This window comes from Onychostruthus taczanowskii, unplaced genomic scaffold (genome assembly GCF_017590055.1).
Source record: "Onychostruthus taczanowskii isolate IOZ18803 unplaced genomic scaffold, ASM1759005v1 scaffold23, whole genome shotgun sequence".
Taxonomy (NCBI): Eukaryota; Metazoa; Chordata; class Aves; order Passeriformes; family Passeridae; genus Onychostruthus; species Onychostruthus taczanowskii.
The window spans coordinates 5,081,647-5,098,460 of record NW_024499573.1 but is presented as its reverse complement, the minus strand read 5'-3'; the positions used below and the strand labels follow the sequence as shown (position 1 = coordinate 5,098,460).

The window sequence follows — 16,814 nt, the reverse complement described above, 5'->3', positions numbered from 1 at the left end:
AGGGTGATCAAGCACTGAAGCAAGCTTCCCAGAGATGCTGGGGAGTCTCCATCCTTGGAGATATTCAAAAGCCACCTGGACATGGTCTTGGGCAAACAGGTTTAGCCTGCAGGCAGTCAAACACAGAACTAGAACCTAAGAAATGTGTCACAGTGAGCAGATCATGGAGAAACTGGGAGAAGGCTGAATGACCTTGGAGTTGGGACGCAGTTTTGGAGCCCAAGACACAGGGGCAGGCAAATGGCAAAGCCTAAGGGGCATGGGAAAAATTACTACCTTCACTTCAAGAAGGAGGTGTTGGCTATGTCTACTACCTGGTTTTTAAAAGCACAGGGCACCATAATGGAGTTTCTGATTGAAAACTATAGGAAAAGCAGGAAGGAGAAGAATGGACTTATTCCCAGGGAAGTTGATACCAGTTGTTATTAGAGCTTTCAACTGTCCTTCCCTTACAAAAAGCCAGCATCCTTTTAGTCTTTTCATATCAAGCTTTTTATGCCAAGCAGATTTAATAGTTTATGTTTCCCAGTGCTTCCCATTGTTACGTAACCAAATTGATTCTCATTACTTCATATGCCTAAGGCATTTGAAGTGTGCTTTTTGATGCTCCTAGGTAAAATATTATTGAAACAGCAAACAGTTGCCATTCTGTTCATCTGTCACAGATCCTTTGTTGCATGGTTTCAGGACAGGTGCACTAAGCTGGAGGTAACTGCTCAAGCTGGACAGAGTAATGGGAGCTAAGTGCAGAAACTAGGTCACGTAAATACAACCACCATATTACTCCCTAACATGCAACTTTGTCTGCACCACTGCTAAGCTACACAGAGCTCTCAGTTAACCTCTACGTGAATTTGTTCCCCTGGCACTGCTATCAAAACTAAATTTTGAAGGCAAAAGAAGTTGTGGATCCCCCATTCCTCTAAATGTTCAAGGCCAGGCAGGACAGGCCTTTGCACAACCTGATCTAGTGGAAGGTGTCCCTGCCCATGGCAGGGGTTGGAACTGGATGGTCTTCAAGGCCCCTTTTAACCCAAGGCATGCTATGATTCTATGAGCTGCTCGTATCAGCAAAATGAAACTAACACAGATTAAATAGGCTGTCATTGTTTTGCAGGATAGATGCTATAAAAACCAGCCATGTATTCAGTTCTTACAATCTATTAATGGCTTTGTAATTATAAAACGTTTGTCAAGCTTAACCTATGTACTTAAAAAAGCTCTAAGCTTATTTTTTCTATCTTTTAAATGAAGTTTCATAAACAGTCTGGCACATAGATAGATGACTGGAGTAGAAGTTGAGTATATATCAACACATCTCAATTCCTTACCTACATTTGGTCCTCTTGGTATCTCCCATAGGCACAGCTTGCTCCAGACATGCCCCAGTTTGAAGGCACTGAGGGACCAAAACCCTGAAGAATGCTAAAGTCCTTCACAAAGATCAGTTTAGCAGTAGCCCTTAAATGTTTGATTTATGTAAATACATTTTAAACCTAAGGTAAGCCCCAATGCAGCAAGTTGACTATATACTTCAGTGTGGAATTTATGCAACTCTTTCCTTAATAACAGAAAATACCTGAAAACTGTGCTTCAATCAGCTGAGTCTTGTGTTTGGGCAGTAGAGAAGACACCTGGCATGGCTTGAGGGGGAGTACAGCTAATCCACAAAACCATTTCCCACCTCTGACTATCAGTGTTTGTGAATTTTGTACACAGTGTCCTAGCAAGAGGTATTGCCATTACTTGTGAGCAGTCAGCACATAGACCTAATAATTAACATTCAAACTCTGCAGCTCTGAGTGAGCCTTCAGTGGAAATTGAGAGGTTTCACAGAGATCCTGGCAGGCATGTCTTCCACCAACCTACAGGGCAGCAAGGAAAGAACTTTTCTGTTCTAGATGAGGCAAGATGGAACTTCCATCAATCAGGAAGAATAAGTGCAAGCATTTCTATAGGAATGACAAAACGATGAAATGGAAGAAGCTGTGCCCTGGCCAAGAAGAGAGCCTGACAGCCCTCTCAGATGCCAGGCCACAGTTTCTAACAAACAGCAGAACTGAGGTAAGCTGTCTGGACATGATTAATCTCAAAAGAGGAAAAATAAGATACAAGGTAGCAGGGAATTTTTAAGCCATATCTATATCAAAATAGCAAACAAACTATTGCACAGAGTATGAAGTATGTTGTGTTATGTTTTTTGTTAATGCTTATCTATCAAAAACCTTTTTCTCCTCTGTCAGATAAGAGGTGAACTTTGGAAATAAACACACTGAAAAGGACCATCATGAACTTGATAAAAGCAAGTCCACAGGCAGATCCAGTGTGCCAGGGAGCAGGTATCTGTACAGCATGACACGAACAGATGTCAAAGTATTGAAGGAACAAGTCGACGTGGTGATGCACTATCAGCAAAATGCTGAAGGGCAACAACAATCACTGGTGCAGTGTTGGCATGTGCAGAGTACAGCTTAACTCCATCTGACTCAACTAAAAAGATCATAGTTAAAGACAGAGCAGTATTAGCTGACAGCAAATTAGGATGTGCAAAATACAACCCAAGACAGAGACATTTGGGCCAGTCTAAATGAGATGAGGCAACAGAACTCGTAGAGGCGTATTTGCACAGCTCTTCATGCAGGCTACTTCTCCAGCAGACCACACACTAATAAGAAAGCAGCCTGCTACAGAAGAACCATATAGATACATACTCCATTTGCACCAACTTCTGTATGTCATATAGCATATCTGAAAGTGAAACACAGCAATTTTGCAAGATGAAATTGTTTACATAATCAAGAACTGTTTCAGGATGAGAGTGGCTATTACTAACTACTTCATGCTTAAAACAACGTTTGAGTTGCACTATCATCTTCAAATTTTCATGTGCTTATAACGTAAAATTTACTTTTATTTTATCACTTTATTATTTACATCACTTAGAACTAAAACATTCTTGCTTCATTCATCCACATGATGAATATCCTTGGACTACCTAAGGCAAATCACATCAGACATTTGGATTACTCAATAGAGGTAAGGAGAGGAAAAATATTTCTGTGGCTGATGTAATTTTGTTTTGTATCCAAAGATATTTTTAGAATATAGAAGGAAAAATACCAGACAGGAAAAGACTTGTAAACGAATCCCAAATAAAATATCAGAAACAGAGCAGATGTATGTAAAACCAAACAGCTTAGGAGGGCCAGATAAACCTTTAAACTGTCCTAGCATTATTACGAAGGCAGCAAGACACAGGTGTATAAATTTTAAATGTAAAAGAACAAACAACATTTGATATTAGTTTATCTTTGGTTGCCACCCTTTTAGCATTTGATAACCCTGGTGTTGAAAGAAAGAAATGTTAGAGATCTACTTGAATGAGCAATAGCAAGAGAGAGAGAATACAGAATTGGACCATTGCTGTGACTGCTGAGAAAGTGGGTAGGTCTTCTACTGGAATGGCACGCAGAATAACAAACCATACATGCTACTGGAGAAACACACCTCTCACCAAAATAACCAAATTACAGTAAAAGCAAGCTGGAGAGAAAGAACAGTGACGGATGGATGAGGAGAAAGAAGTACAATGGATTAGTCCAGGCTCTATGGGATGTGTTACTCCAGGCTCTATGGGAATCAGTCCTCAACGAGAAAATGCTGATGGACATTTTAGATCTGTGCTGTGTTAGGAAGACTCGAGAGTCATGATCAAAGGTTATGGAACTAACAGAGACTGCATGAGACATTCCTCCATGCAAATAAGACAGTATGACACAGAGGCAGAAAATTATTAACAATTTATATAAATAACTCAGTGGTAATTAGAGCTTTACTGCAACTTACGGTGCAGAGATATTGAGGAATATTCCTGTGCTGTTCTCAATGTAACCTGCAACTATGTGCAATTTTGCTGCCATTTAAATCAAAGGAAATGAGAGCCAACATGTGCAGAATCTGTCTCCTTACAACTGAAAAAGCTGAGACTTATAGTTGGAGAGCAAGAAAGGCTGGAGTAAATGCTAGGAGGAATTGTGTGCTAGAGCTCTCTAATTCCATGAAGATGGAGTGAAGAGTCTCCTCCCAAGTATAAGACCAACAGAGTAGAAGCAGAGCACAGTCTGGACAAATAGGCTACTTTCAGATAGGCTGTGAAAGGCTAATTCACAAAGTGCTTCAGATACATCTTGTGTCACCTGAAAGGTGGCTGCAGTCAGGTGGGGTTTTTTGGTCTCTTTCTCCAGGCAGCAACTGACAGAACCAGAGGACACAGTCTTAAGCTGTGCCAAAGGAAATAAATATAGTCTGGATATTAGGAAAAGGTTTTTTACAGAAAGAGTGATAAAGTACTGGAATTGTCTGCCTGGGGGGCGGTAGTGGAGTCACCATCCCTGGATGTGTTTAAAAAAAGACTGCATGTTGCACTCAGTGCCGTGGTTTAGTTGAGGTGTTATGGCATGAGCTGGACTTCATCTTAAAAGTCTCTTCCAAACTAGTGATTCTGTGTGTGGCTTATCTTCAGCATCAGTACTCATGTTACCCACTACATACTTTTTGTTAATTATTTATTATTTTAAATGATGTTTCTGGATTCTGATTTGAACCATGGTTCCTTACCAGCTAGTGACACGTTTGTTTTTTCATTCATGCTACATTCTTGGCCAAGATTCAAAGCAGAATGCGAAGAGGTGGTTAACACAAACAAATTTTACTTTGTAAAAGAGGGACAGAGATAAGTAGAAGGAGTAAGAATATACATTCTGCCAGTTACTGAATCTCCTATGAGATCTGACAACTTGTTAAGGGGTGACCAGTTCCTAGCACTGAAACAATAACCTGCCTCAGGCACCAAATGATGCTTAAAGACTCTTCAGGCCTCCGTCCCTTCTGCCTGCCCTCCCTTCTGCCCACTCTCCTCTTGGACAGGCTTGTCAGGGACAGTGGCAGAGCCCCTGAAATTCCTGGGCTTTTCTCACCCTGCCCCCAGTTTGTCCCATCAGCATCAACTAGACTGGGACTGATTGCAGATAAATTATGGAAGGCCTAGTCCTATATAAGGGGAGAAAAAAAGCCCTCACAATGATTTCCAGCAAAAGATAAAACAGCAGTATAATTATGCTAAGAAACCCAAAAAGACAGGAATTCTTAAACCTCTGCTTTAAAGCTTACAAACCACTAAGTAATGCTAACTACAAAGTGCCTGCAGTGTGGATGAAATTTGGAGTATACAATGAGCTAATTAATATGTTAATAAATCACAGTTTTGTATGTAGCTTTTGAACTCAAAAAAGACACAGGATTTCCCACACATTTCTGGAATACTATGCTGGAACATTAAAAACCAGAAATGAAAAAATAATCCTTTCAGTGAGCTCCTGTTTTTGTGGAGTATCCTGTTACTCAGTAGTCACTGTATTCTCCACCATTCATGTGTGCAGATGAGGTTTCACACACTTGACCCAGAATGGGCTGATGCAGAATTGAACTCAGCCACAGGAGTGCCAATGCTTCAATGGTAACTGTGGAAAGCTCTTAGACCAGAGAAGTAATGTATCTACACAAACACAGGGATGTCATCCTAACTTGCTGCTCTGATGGACATCCACCAATTCCAGAGCTTTCTGCTGTACCACAGGTTCACCTACCCACCAAACAAAACAGTGAGGTAGGCTGATGCCGGGCCGATCCTATTCTATCACCTCCCAGATCCTGTCAGGCTGAAACATTCTCCAGAACACTTTCCAGATTGACAGGAACAATTTTCCCTAAGGTTATGATGAAATACAAACATGATGAAATGTAGGCAGGGCACTCTATTCTTCAGTCTAGAATTCATAGAATTGTGCCTAACAAGAACAAACAAACAGAAGGTAATCAGGAGATAAAGCAGCAATTTGCACAGGATTAATAAGTAAAATGGTTGCACCAGCAGGACCTTACAAAACAAACCTCTTTAATTAGGGGACAGTTTACAAACCAGTACACAAATTCTAAATCTATACCAGAGCTGGGGACAGACAAAAAACCCCAAGTGAATGTGTGATGAATTTAGGCCACAAATAAAAGAACTGTTAAAACACTCACAGGTAGATTTTGGCAAAAAAAAAAAAAAGAAAAGCCTGGACCGCTTAAAGCAATCCACACAAAAGCCCTAAAACTCCAGCAGCTCTGTTGCAAATCTTGTCCCGAAATGTACAAACTTCAATATAAGAAATTCTTAGTATCTTAGATATTCATCTAAGACTTCGTATCCCCAAAGAACAAATACACTGGGCAAAAAAGCAATTTGAGATCCTCAGGGACAAACTGCTGTCTTTTATCAATCCCTTCAGCCACATTCACCCAGAAATCCCTACAAGATTCAGTCTCAGTCCCTGTCCAAATACGAGACACTGACAGGCCACCCTTCTGATTGTACAAAACACACTCTGACACAGCTGAATTGCCCTCCAGAGTAGACTTCAGAACCTTCAGCCACAGTCAAGGTGTAGCACTTTTGCAGAAGAGCTCTCTCTCTCACTCCTTGCTGCCCCATTTATCCAGACACTGCTCTGTCCCTTGGGAAGGGAAGCACAGAGCTCACAAAGAGCCAGAGAGCCGAGCTAAGGCAGTCCTTTGGATGCTGCAAGGACATCCTTCCTGTGGGGGACCCTACTAGGATGGACTGCATATGCCAATCCCTACACAGCTTTGGTCACAGAGGGCTGCAAAGATGTTGGGTGAATTCTGACTAAAACTTTTTGAAATGTTTCATAAAAGACGTCTGCTGGACAAACTCTTCCAGTACTGCAAAGTTAGGGGAAGCAGCTAACAAAGAGCCACATTTATGGAAATGAAAACCCAGCAGATGTGATGCAATCCCCTCAACCAGCACCTTGGCAAATTTCCCTGAATGTAACAGGAGTCTGTTTGCTTTCACAGGATAAAGGGAACATAAGTGAAGGGAAAGGGCTGTAAGCAAGCCAGTCACAGATGTTGATCTGAGTAGGGGCTGGGATCACACAGAGGAAGGAAGTGGCTGAAACTCAAGATTTTCTTAAAGAAAAAAAACCTCAGATTAGCTTTTGCTCTGAGTAAACCAGTTTTAAGAATGTTCCACACAATGGTTATTCTGAAATAATGTCTTGAAAAACATTTAGTAAAGTATTTTTCTCCAAACTCCTGAATAAAAGTCTTGAGTGAATCAGAAAAATGACAATGGCTAGCAATAAATTATACAGATATTTGAAAAAATCATAAAGCAGCATTCCTTGCTAGCTTCCCCTGCAGCAAGGAAAATCTACTGATCAGTTCAGTATATTCCATTCATCTTAATATCTTGTACTTTTTAAACAAGGCTACAAACTGTTATCATGAATACTTCTTTTGCCCATGGGAAGAAATGAACTACAGGAAGCAAAGATTCAGTGTTTGACTTTGCTTTTGCAAAACAACATAGTTAGAGGTCTCTAAGGAGATATTCTAGAACCAATTGCATAAGAGTATATACTGAGAGTCCAACAGCATGTCAGAGTACAAAGACAGCACAACAAAGCCAAGCTTCCATTAGTGGAATGAGCACATATTATTAAAAAGGCAATCTGCAGTTACTGTTGGATTGGATTGTGGTCTCGTGGTGATGAAAGTTAAGTTTTGGTTACTTTGACACTTAAGAATCAAACCACTCTCACTTGTTTTGATCCTTAGTTTTAAAAGAAATCAGATTTGAGATACACTAGGTCTATTCCAAATTTCTTTCAGACTCCAGTCTGTCCCCAGTTACCCAGGACTTCAGCCATCTGAGGAACACAGGCTCCAACACAAGCATATGTGAGCCCTTTCCAGTGACTAATGATGCTGCATCACCAATGAGGAAAGATCTCTTCTTATGAATACACTCCACACACCTGAGGTTGTGCTTACCACCTTTTAACTTGGATGTACACATCACAGATTAGAAATGTGAGAAGAAGGGTCAAAATTCATGTAACCAGGTAAAAGGCATCACTTTCAGCAAGACACATACCTTTGTGGTATATAAAACATGTGTTGTGGAGGGGGCTTGTAGAGAACTCCTTCATACACAGGCCACAAACCGCTTAAAATTCTGAAGAGTGAACTCTTTCCACAGCCATTGGGTCCAGTGATTAAAAGATTCATCCCCTCCTCGACCTGGGAAAGGGATGAAAATGCAAAGGTATTACTACACAGTGTATGTAGCACAAGAGATTCTAAGACCCCTAAGAGGGGTTACATAAGCATTTATATAAAATTATCAACCAATTTCATTGATTAGCTGCAAGTATTCATGCAACTATTCTGGAAGCAGTGGCATTAGATAAAATGTGGGGGCTAAGATAATGAAAATTTCCTTTATATCTGAGTATCTCTATAAACTAATGTTTACAGTAGTATATGGTAGCAATATTTATAGTAATATGTTATTATATACACGTAATGTAATATGTAATATGGTTACATTACAGCATCAATGCATCACAGTCAGAATCAATTGTTCTAATGCAGATTAGGTCCAAAGGTGTTAAAAGTGTTTCAAATAGTGTTGTGCCTATCTGTGATATTAACTGCAGGTATGGGAGGCCAATCAAGTGACTTGGAAAATTTATTTCACACTGCCATTTCCCACTTAATTCCCTATGTTAACTTGGCTGTGATGACAAGTGATTTTTTTACTCATTTGACTCTTACCCTGTGTATATATGAGTGTATATTTATGCATAATCACAATGTCATTACCTATGTTTTACAGAAATATACTGACTTCTCTATTTTCTTTGTGTCTGTCTCTTGAAACAAATGAATAAATAGAAATGTCTGCTTGATCATAAGGTTGGAATTTTACAATTCTGAAATTCCTACACTGAAGTTGTTACAAGTTTTGTCATAGCTAAGACCATTTCCTCCTGGTTCCTAATTCAGCGGAAAAGGAAAATCCTGCTTTAGCTACATTAAAAGATCTGCTGGAATTGTTAAATTTATTTCTGATAATTTCAACTCTTTTTAAAAAGAACAACATCTGCACTAGAACATCAGATCAGGATACATCTGGGGGTAATTCAGTAAAGGTCACTCGTTAAAATTGTGAGCAGGTACCAAGAGGTGTCTGGAACAGGTTTTTAAAAACAATACAAGTTTCTGCTGAGTAAATGCTCCCCAACTGGACTTGTGAACTATGCTGTCAGCTATTAGTCAGTACTGCTCTTTGTGGTGATCAGGAAAAACTACAAGTTTGATTTTTTCACTGTTGCTGTGGCCTCAGCCTTTTAAAGGACCCTTTGTGAGTAAAGCACCCCAATTTGATTGAATTTAACTAAAGGTGGATGCATACTCTCATATACACCTTTGAAAATCTCAGGTCAGGTTTTCACCTGGCAACAGCAACTGAAATCCTCCCTTTTCTTTCTCTGAGCAGGAAAAACTTCATATGTCTGCCTCTATTGAGCTACTATGCCTACCTTTCTGGACTTCCCTTTTTATCCATATGCTCCTCCAAGTACTTAACATAAGGTATATGAATTCTGTTCTGTTTATGTTAATGTGATGGCAACAATCAGAAGATTCTTGCATATCATCTTACTTTGAAGTTTAGCCTGGAAACCACCACATCGCCATTCGGAGTAATTATAGGAACATTTTCACAAATAATTCCTTGATCAACATCAATTACTTTCCCTAGAAAAGTAAAAAAACCAAAAATTAGAGTTTGTGAAACCCTCCATTAAGCAATCACTTGTGACAGCCTCTGTGTACAACTGAGTGTATTTTCAAGTAAGAACTGGTGTTTGAGACAGCTCTTTTATGTGCTCCAGGCTCCCCTATTGGCAAATCTGGATAATAAATCTTAGCTAGTCCAAGAGACACTGTCAACAGTAGGCAAGAATGTGCAATAAAACCAAAATTTGATCCTGAACACAATGCACAGTATGCATCATAAATATGTGATGAACTATAAAGATGTGTTCATTCAAATTCTACTTGTATTTTCTGTATTCTGCTTTAAATAGCTGTTTAATATCAAGCAGTAAAAAAGTTCAAGGGCAGCCTTAGCCACAGGCAAACCAGTTAACCTTCTTTGGGGATTTAATTAGGAATCACTACCAGCTCTGAAAGCTGGAGCACCTTTCAGTCTCCTCCAGCAACGAGAGCAAAGGAGAAAACATTTAATGGCTTGCTTCCATCTCTTTTTGATGCCACAGACACTGTAAACGTGTCTGGTAAGTATTTGCAGAAACTCATAAAACATTTCAGTCAGGTAGATAGACTTGGCATTTGGATTTCTGGCAAATTAAATAAACAATCTCTATTGGACATGCAGATACTCTGTAATACAAGGACTTTGATATTAACTGCCCTGGAAATAGTAAAAGAATGAAACTAACTTCTCAGTCGCCTGTTAATGGTCTTCTCTAACAGAATCCAAACAGTTGGATTCCTAGAAAAATATTACCGATTACCTTTCTAGACAAGTTGCAAAGGAAATTTTTCTCTGTATTAGAAAGCAGTTTATTTATAACATAAACTAATTTTAACAAAGAAAAATGTAACAAAGACCAAGTTAGTTAATTATAGAAGGCTCTGGTACCATTTTCTTCACTTAAGTTTAGTCTTACATTCTTCCTTTAGAGGCTCTTTGTTTAACTGCTTTCAACTTTGCCAAACCATAACAACCTTGTCAGAAATTTTTATGCCATGTTTTAGTTCAAGCATTCTTTTTCCATAAAGTTATTTTACTTAAAACAGCATGAGAGTATGGAGAAAGAAGTGTTTTTCTATAAAAAGAAATTACTTTGATACAGTGGAGACACTGTAGTTAAAATAAATCTATGATAAAATACAGTCAGCTGTAAGAATTAAATAAACTTAATTCTCATTTCCTAATCCTAATTTCACAGCATTTGATTGCAACTTTAGCATGCTTTTAAAATATATTTATGTGTAATCAGAAATACAATTTGACAGTATTTGTACAAGATGTACAAAATTCTGTTTAACTTTTAAAATTCTGAATTATTAAATATACTATAAGGCAATACTGTTATATGTAAAATATTATTATTATTTTCATATTTTCACACTTACTGACAACAGTAAATGCAAGGCACAACACAGACATTGCTTAGTTACACAGGCTTATACTGGATGATTCAAAAGGAAGTAAGTATTACGTGTTCAAAGCGCCATTGGGGAAGCAGAATATTAAGGTTTTTCTTCTCTAACAATGCAGGCACACACAGGTATGTGAGCACGTGCACTTTTATCCACACACAATCCACTCTTCAGGGATTTCTGAAGTATTGCAACCAAAACAAAGGAGGAAAATCAGTATTACAATAGCACTTGTCATAAAAAATGTGGAGCCTGTGGCCTAGATTCATCTGGCCTAAATTCTTCTCAAATCCCTGTGCACAATGCTTGGTCTTGGCTAGCTGCCTCTGAGAGCTACAGCTACACAAGAGCAAATGTTAGTCACCATGGCTTAGGAGGAATTCAGACTGGATGAAAAGTGATTGTAGGGGAATGAAATCTTGGGGAAAGGTTGCAGAGAGGAGTGGGGTTTAGATATAGTAGACCTAAAGGGAACATGAAGAGCACACTTGCATATCTGAACTGTATTTGGTTTTGGTTTTAAGCACAGTTATCTGAAAAGAGCCCCCAAATTATTCCATTGCTCCAGGAACCACAAACCTTTTCTCATGCACATGACAAAATGCAACAGTTATAAACTGCCATTTCTTTTAACATCAGCCAAGTATTACCAAGACCCATAAGATTAAGACATCAGTTATTTCCATACCTATCCACCATGCTGCACCACACTTTGTTATAATGAACCTTGCAGGAGGACCTTTGAGAAATATGAGCTGAAGGGCAGCAGTGTTGAAATCGCTGCAAGAAATTATTTCACAAAGCGCCCTTTGGGGCCTATAACTCTACTGAGGCTTAACTTTTCAAAAGCTAAAGGAAGAGAACAAGGCTTTTCATCACCACAGAGGGCAGCAGCAGAAATGGCATGTTGGGAAAATGAGGAAAAACCCATTGCAAAAGCTGCCTTTGAGTATCTCAGAGAGAAGCTGGATGCAAGAGCCAGAGAGAGGTGGCACAATAAGGAGCGGATGTACACAGAAAATGCTCCAGGGAGGGTGGAGACAGAAAGACAGTGACACCAGAAAGACACAGGATGGGGTCAGGAGGGAAAAAGTATATATTGATGACATCATTTGGGAGGTGAGGAGAATGGGAAAGTTGTCATTTTCAGTTAAGGACTGCCACTAAATTATGAAAAAATGAGCACCGGCTGATATTTAATCATGAAAAACATAGTATTTTTGGGAAAAAATACTGAACGAATTTGTCTTTATTCCTCCTACTCAAAGAAAATAATATGATGGTTGAAGATGAAAATGTTAGTGTCTCAGCTTTTTCTGAAAAAAAAAAAAGAATGGTCTGACGAAAACAAGCACTGTCAGTGTAAGTACACGAAGATCACCATCACATATAATAGTATAGTTGAAATGCCTTTTCATTGAAAATTTTTACAGAAAACATTTAAGCCATTTTGTGTATAAGAAAAGCACACCATAAGGACAGAGTTATAAGGAAGCAGGGGTTAATAGGAAGGCAACATGATCTCTGGGGCATTAAGGCTGAGAGGCTGATTAGCTACAGAAAAAAACCCTCTGTTCACCTCTTGTCCCACTGCTCCGTGCCTCCCCCACTACCCCTGGGAAATTCATACAAATATGAATTAATTACCTTTGATTTCCAAGGGCCCATCAATGTGTAAATCTGCCTTATCTTCACTCCTGCTGTTGTCTACAGACCCTTGAATAACAGCAGTTCTTTTGTAGATGCCTCTCTTCACCTCGTCAAAGACAGAAAACATGTTGTAGACGCGGGCGGTGTAGCCTGCTAGCTCAGTGACCTGAGAAACAACAAACGCCTCATTTCAGTTATGCTTCACAAATTCTACAAATTAAACCTTTGGCCAAAGATCAACATGAACAACAATGTTGATCATCACCCATCGATTTCCATTCCTTGAAATGCTGTGCTATATGCCAACTGTAGCTCCTACCAATCAGCAGACAGGACAGCTGAGTTAAGCCCATGCAAGCTATGGTAACTCCAATAAATGAAGAGGTTGTAGAGACTGCTCATTTCTGCAGTCTTCAGTGAACAGAGATCAGCTACTAACATATCTGAAAACAAAGAGGCTGGTACACAAGAACAAACAAAATCTCTGCATTTCCCAGCAAAAATATAAGTCCACAGAAGTGAGAAAAAAATGGCAGCTATAATTACTCATGTTTACTTGCTTGTACTCCTGAAACCTTCTGTGGGAGAAGTGTGCTTTTCTGTGTAAAAGAGGCAGCACAAGGGCATCCTAACCTAACACCTTAGAATAGAACTGGGCATTTTTAAGATGGTGCGGTCTCTTAAAAGGCTTTCTCCTTTTTTTTTTTTTTTTTTAGTCCATTAGTCACAATTTTCCCCTGGTGAAGACAGAAACAACAGATCTCTGGACCTGGTAACTTCATACTCATGGACTATTTAAGAGCTCCCAAAGAACTGCCTCCATCTGCTGGTAGTAAAGAATTAAGCCAAGGCCTTTTATTTTAAATTTATTATTAGATGGTTTTAAAAGGATACATTTTTATACAAAATGCAGAAAGGACAAGAATAGCAACAAAATTAGATCAACACTATAAAATCCTTGGTTTGCTGTGGTCAAATATGTACACCTCATGACTAAATTCACCCACTACGGTGTACATAATTCCAAGATTATTTGAAATAACTGGAAATAATTCCATAACTCTTCTGTAAGTTTCACCGTTTGTGCCAGACTCAGAAGTGAGCGCTAGCTCTGGCCACAGGGTCATCATTTCACCAGGATGATGGAGAGAATCCTGCATGTGACAAATGAAAGTCGTACCAGCAGTGCCCCAGGAGAACCATAACATGTAGTAAGCTTCCATACCACGACTGCAGAAAGTCACTTTGTTCAAACACTAAATGCAACCACCTAAACTATCGACTGCAAAGAAAAGTTGAGCCCACCTCATCTGCACACTGAATTACACTGACTTGAAGGAGGCTGCCTTGGTAGAGGAGGTGGGCAAGAACTGGAACTGCACTACCACTTGACATGAAGTACACTGTGCTTGGGAAACTGCCTGAATCACAAAATGGGAATGACAATGTGAAGTACTGCAGTGTCTTTTGAGGAGAAGCATAAATGTAAAACTAAGATGGAAATTCATAGAACTACTCTTTGGTCTCATGCTGTCTCAATTAGTATCTTACCATGTTATAGACAAAGTGAGTTTGTTCAGTTCTTCCTCTACTATTTTGTAGGTACTTTTTGCCAAAATAATAAAACCACAATTTTTCTAAGTTCTCATGTGCACTATATAAATTACTTAAATGCTGAAAACAAGAGAGATATTACATCAGTGTATAATAGGTTATCTGGCAGTATCTTGACTGCAGATATCAAGCAGGGGAACAGCTAAAAGAGAATAGGTTAAAAATCACAGCCCATTAGAAGGGCTTCTGAAAACAGCACAGACACTGGCTTTGTCAAAGTCTGTATATGCAGTGCCAAACTACCCTTCCTCTGACAATTTACAAGGCTGTAGCTGTTATGGCTGGATTCCAAATAACAGAAGTTAGTTATAGTCTTTGATTAGCTGCCTACCTAATGCATTCCTCCTTGCATTGCACTGGGAAAAGGGGCTCCAACCAAAGGATGAGCAAACACCAATTAAAATATGAACAACAAACATTCAGAAGGAAATGTTGAGATTAAAAGCACTAACTCACTTTTCTTTGGCTTAACAGCTGGCATTTACAGAAATCCACAAGAGAAACAACAGATTAAAGCATAGCTCTACTAGAATTTGGGTAAGGACCTGAAACAACATCTCTGATCTTCTAGGTGAACATTCTGTACTTCTAGACTACTTGTAATCCCAAGGTGAACTTTTTCCTGCTAAAATGTCTCTATTTTGAAAAATTACTTACAATTTAACAGGTTCACAAGATATTGAAAATAGCCTTACAGTACAAGTGCCCAGAAATAAGTATTCAATTTTCCTTGTTTTTCATACAGAAACAGGTTGCCCAGTGAGGTGGAGATACCCCATCTCTGGAAATATTCAAGGTCAGGTTGGATGGGACTCTGAGCAATCCAATAATAGTTGAAGATGTTCCTGCTCATGGTGTGATGGGGGTTGGACTAGAAGACCTTTAAATACTCTTACAATTAAACTACTATATGCTTTATGACAGTTCCAACAGAAGAGTCCCAGTACACTAAAGGCAGACAGCCCAAATTCAGGTCTGTGCCCCAAACAGAAGAGGAATTTGAACCTTTATCATTGACATTCCACAAACTTCAATTGCTCTCTGATGACACCTGAACACAAGTATTAAAAATTACATCTACATGTTGCACCATACAGGCAACTGTGACTTTATGTCAACTTAACTATGTCAACTTAACCCTAAAGATCAAACTACCAGTTCAAATATCTCCATGGACCTAGTTGCAATAGAATTTGCCTTTAAAAACTGCACTACTTTTTAAAAATATTTTATATTAAATATAAATTGTTTATCTTTTTTTCCTCTTCTGTTTCATGCATGCAGGATGTACAGTACCTCTTTGTATGAAGACATAATCCTTTCAATAGCATCTGCTCCAGAGATCAGCAAGTTTCGTGATGTAGTAAAAGCTTCTGTTCTTTCACTAACCATTGCCTGTTTCTGCCCATCTTCCAATTCTGAATGTTAAAAGAAAAAAAAAAAGTTTTGTTAAAATATTCTGGTAATAATTATTTCTACAAACTAAATTATTATTGCAATGTGAGCTATTATAGTGCAGTTGTTTTTTTTTTTCTTTTTTTAAGAAAAAGTTAACTCTATGAAGAAAACCTTTCAAAAAACTGGTGAATATAACTACCATAGTTTGGTCAAAAAGAACAACTGGGAGCATATGCAATTCACCTTGCTAGGCAAAACATCCTGCTATTTTATCTATTTATGTACATGAATCATTGTCCTTTTAAGGTATCATCCTACAACATTAATTTTTCAAAATATGAAAAAAAGTGAAACCTAAGCAATGACCTGAAACAGATTTTGAACATTAATTATTATTTAATTACTAACTGATTATTAATTTTCAACCTTACTTATTTACTGACTTCATGTAGAAGGAACCATTCACATTTGTGTAAATCTGGCAACGCTATTATATTTCTGTAAGAAAGCAGTAAACTCTCTTGGTATCAAAGGCATGGTTTCAATAGGATAACTCTCCCTCACAACGAAGTTTCTCTCTTCATCTCACCTCAGAAGAAAGTTGCAAGGCTTTATTTCTGACACTGCATCCCGTTAACAAGAGTATTCTTGCTCCAAAGAATGGACTTGTCTCATAAGAATGTCAGCAACATTAGGCAAGGAGAAAACAGCAGCAGAACTTATAGAAGATATGTGAAAAGTAACTATATTTAACATATCTACATATACCATCTTGCTACCATGGGTCCCACAAATTGGGGTTGCAAGGTTTGTTTCCTGAAGGAAACAAGATTTAAAAAGAAGTGCCTGACTATTTTGAGGCTAAATGTTGTTTCAGTGTTTATAATTGCAGCTACAAATCACTGGTGCAGTAAACCAGTGGTGTAGCAAACCACTTTTAAAAATTTTCCACATAAAAGATTTACAATGAAAGATCTAAAGGGTTTCCTGCATCACATAAGTTTATATGTATCTCCATAAATTGCTTAAATCTTTTGCAGAATGGG

The 16,814-nt window shown here is 38.6% G+C and overlaps 1 protein-coding gene across 2 annotated transcripts in view; it reads right to left on the bottom strand.

Annotated features, from left to right (window-relative positions):
• The window catches only part of ABCD2 (ATP binding cassette subfamily D member 2), a 42,419-nt gene that overhangs the window by 19,280 nt on the left and 6,325 nt on the right, over positions 1-16,814 (bottom strand). For both annotated transcript variants that reach the window (XM_041405290.1, XM_041405291.1), the window contains exons 3-6: positions 15,667-15,788; positions 12,754-12,922; positions 9,578-9,672; positions 8,006-8,151 (exon numbers count right to left, since the gene is read on the bottom strand). In XM_041405290.1, coding sequence (XP_041261224.1) covers positions 8,006-8,151; positions 9,578-9,672; positions 12,754-12,922; positions 15,667-15,788 — 532 coding nt within the window. The remainder of the gene's footprint in view (positions 1-8,005; positions 8,152-9,577; positions 9,673-12,753; positions 12,923-15,666; positions 15,789-16,814) is intronic.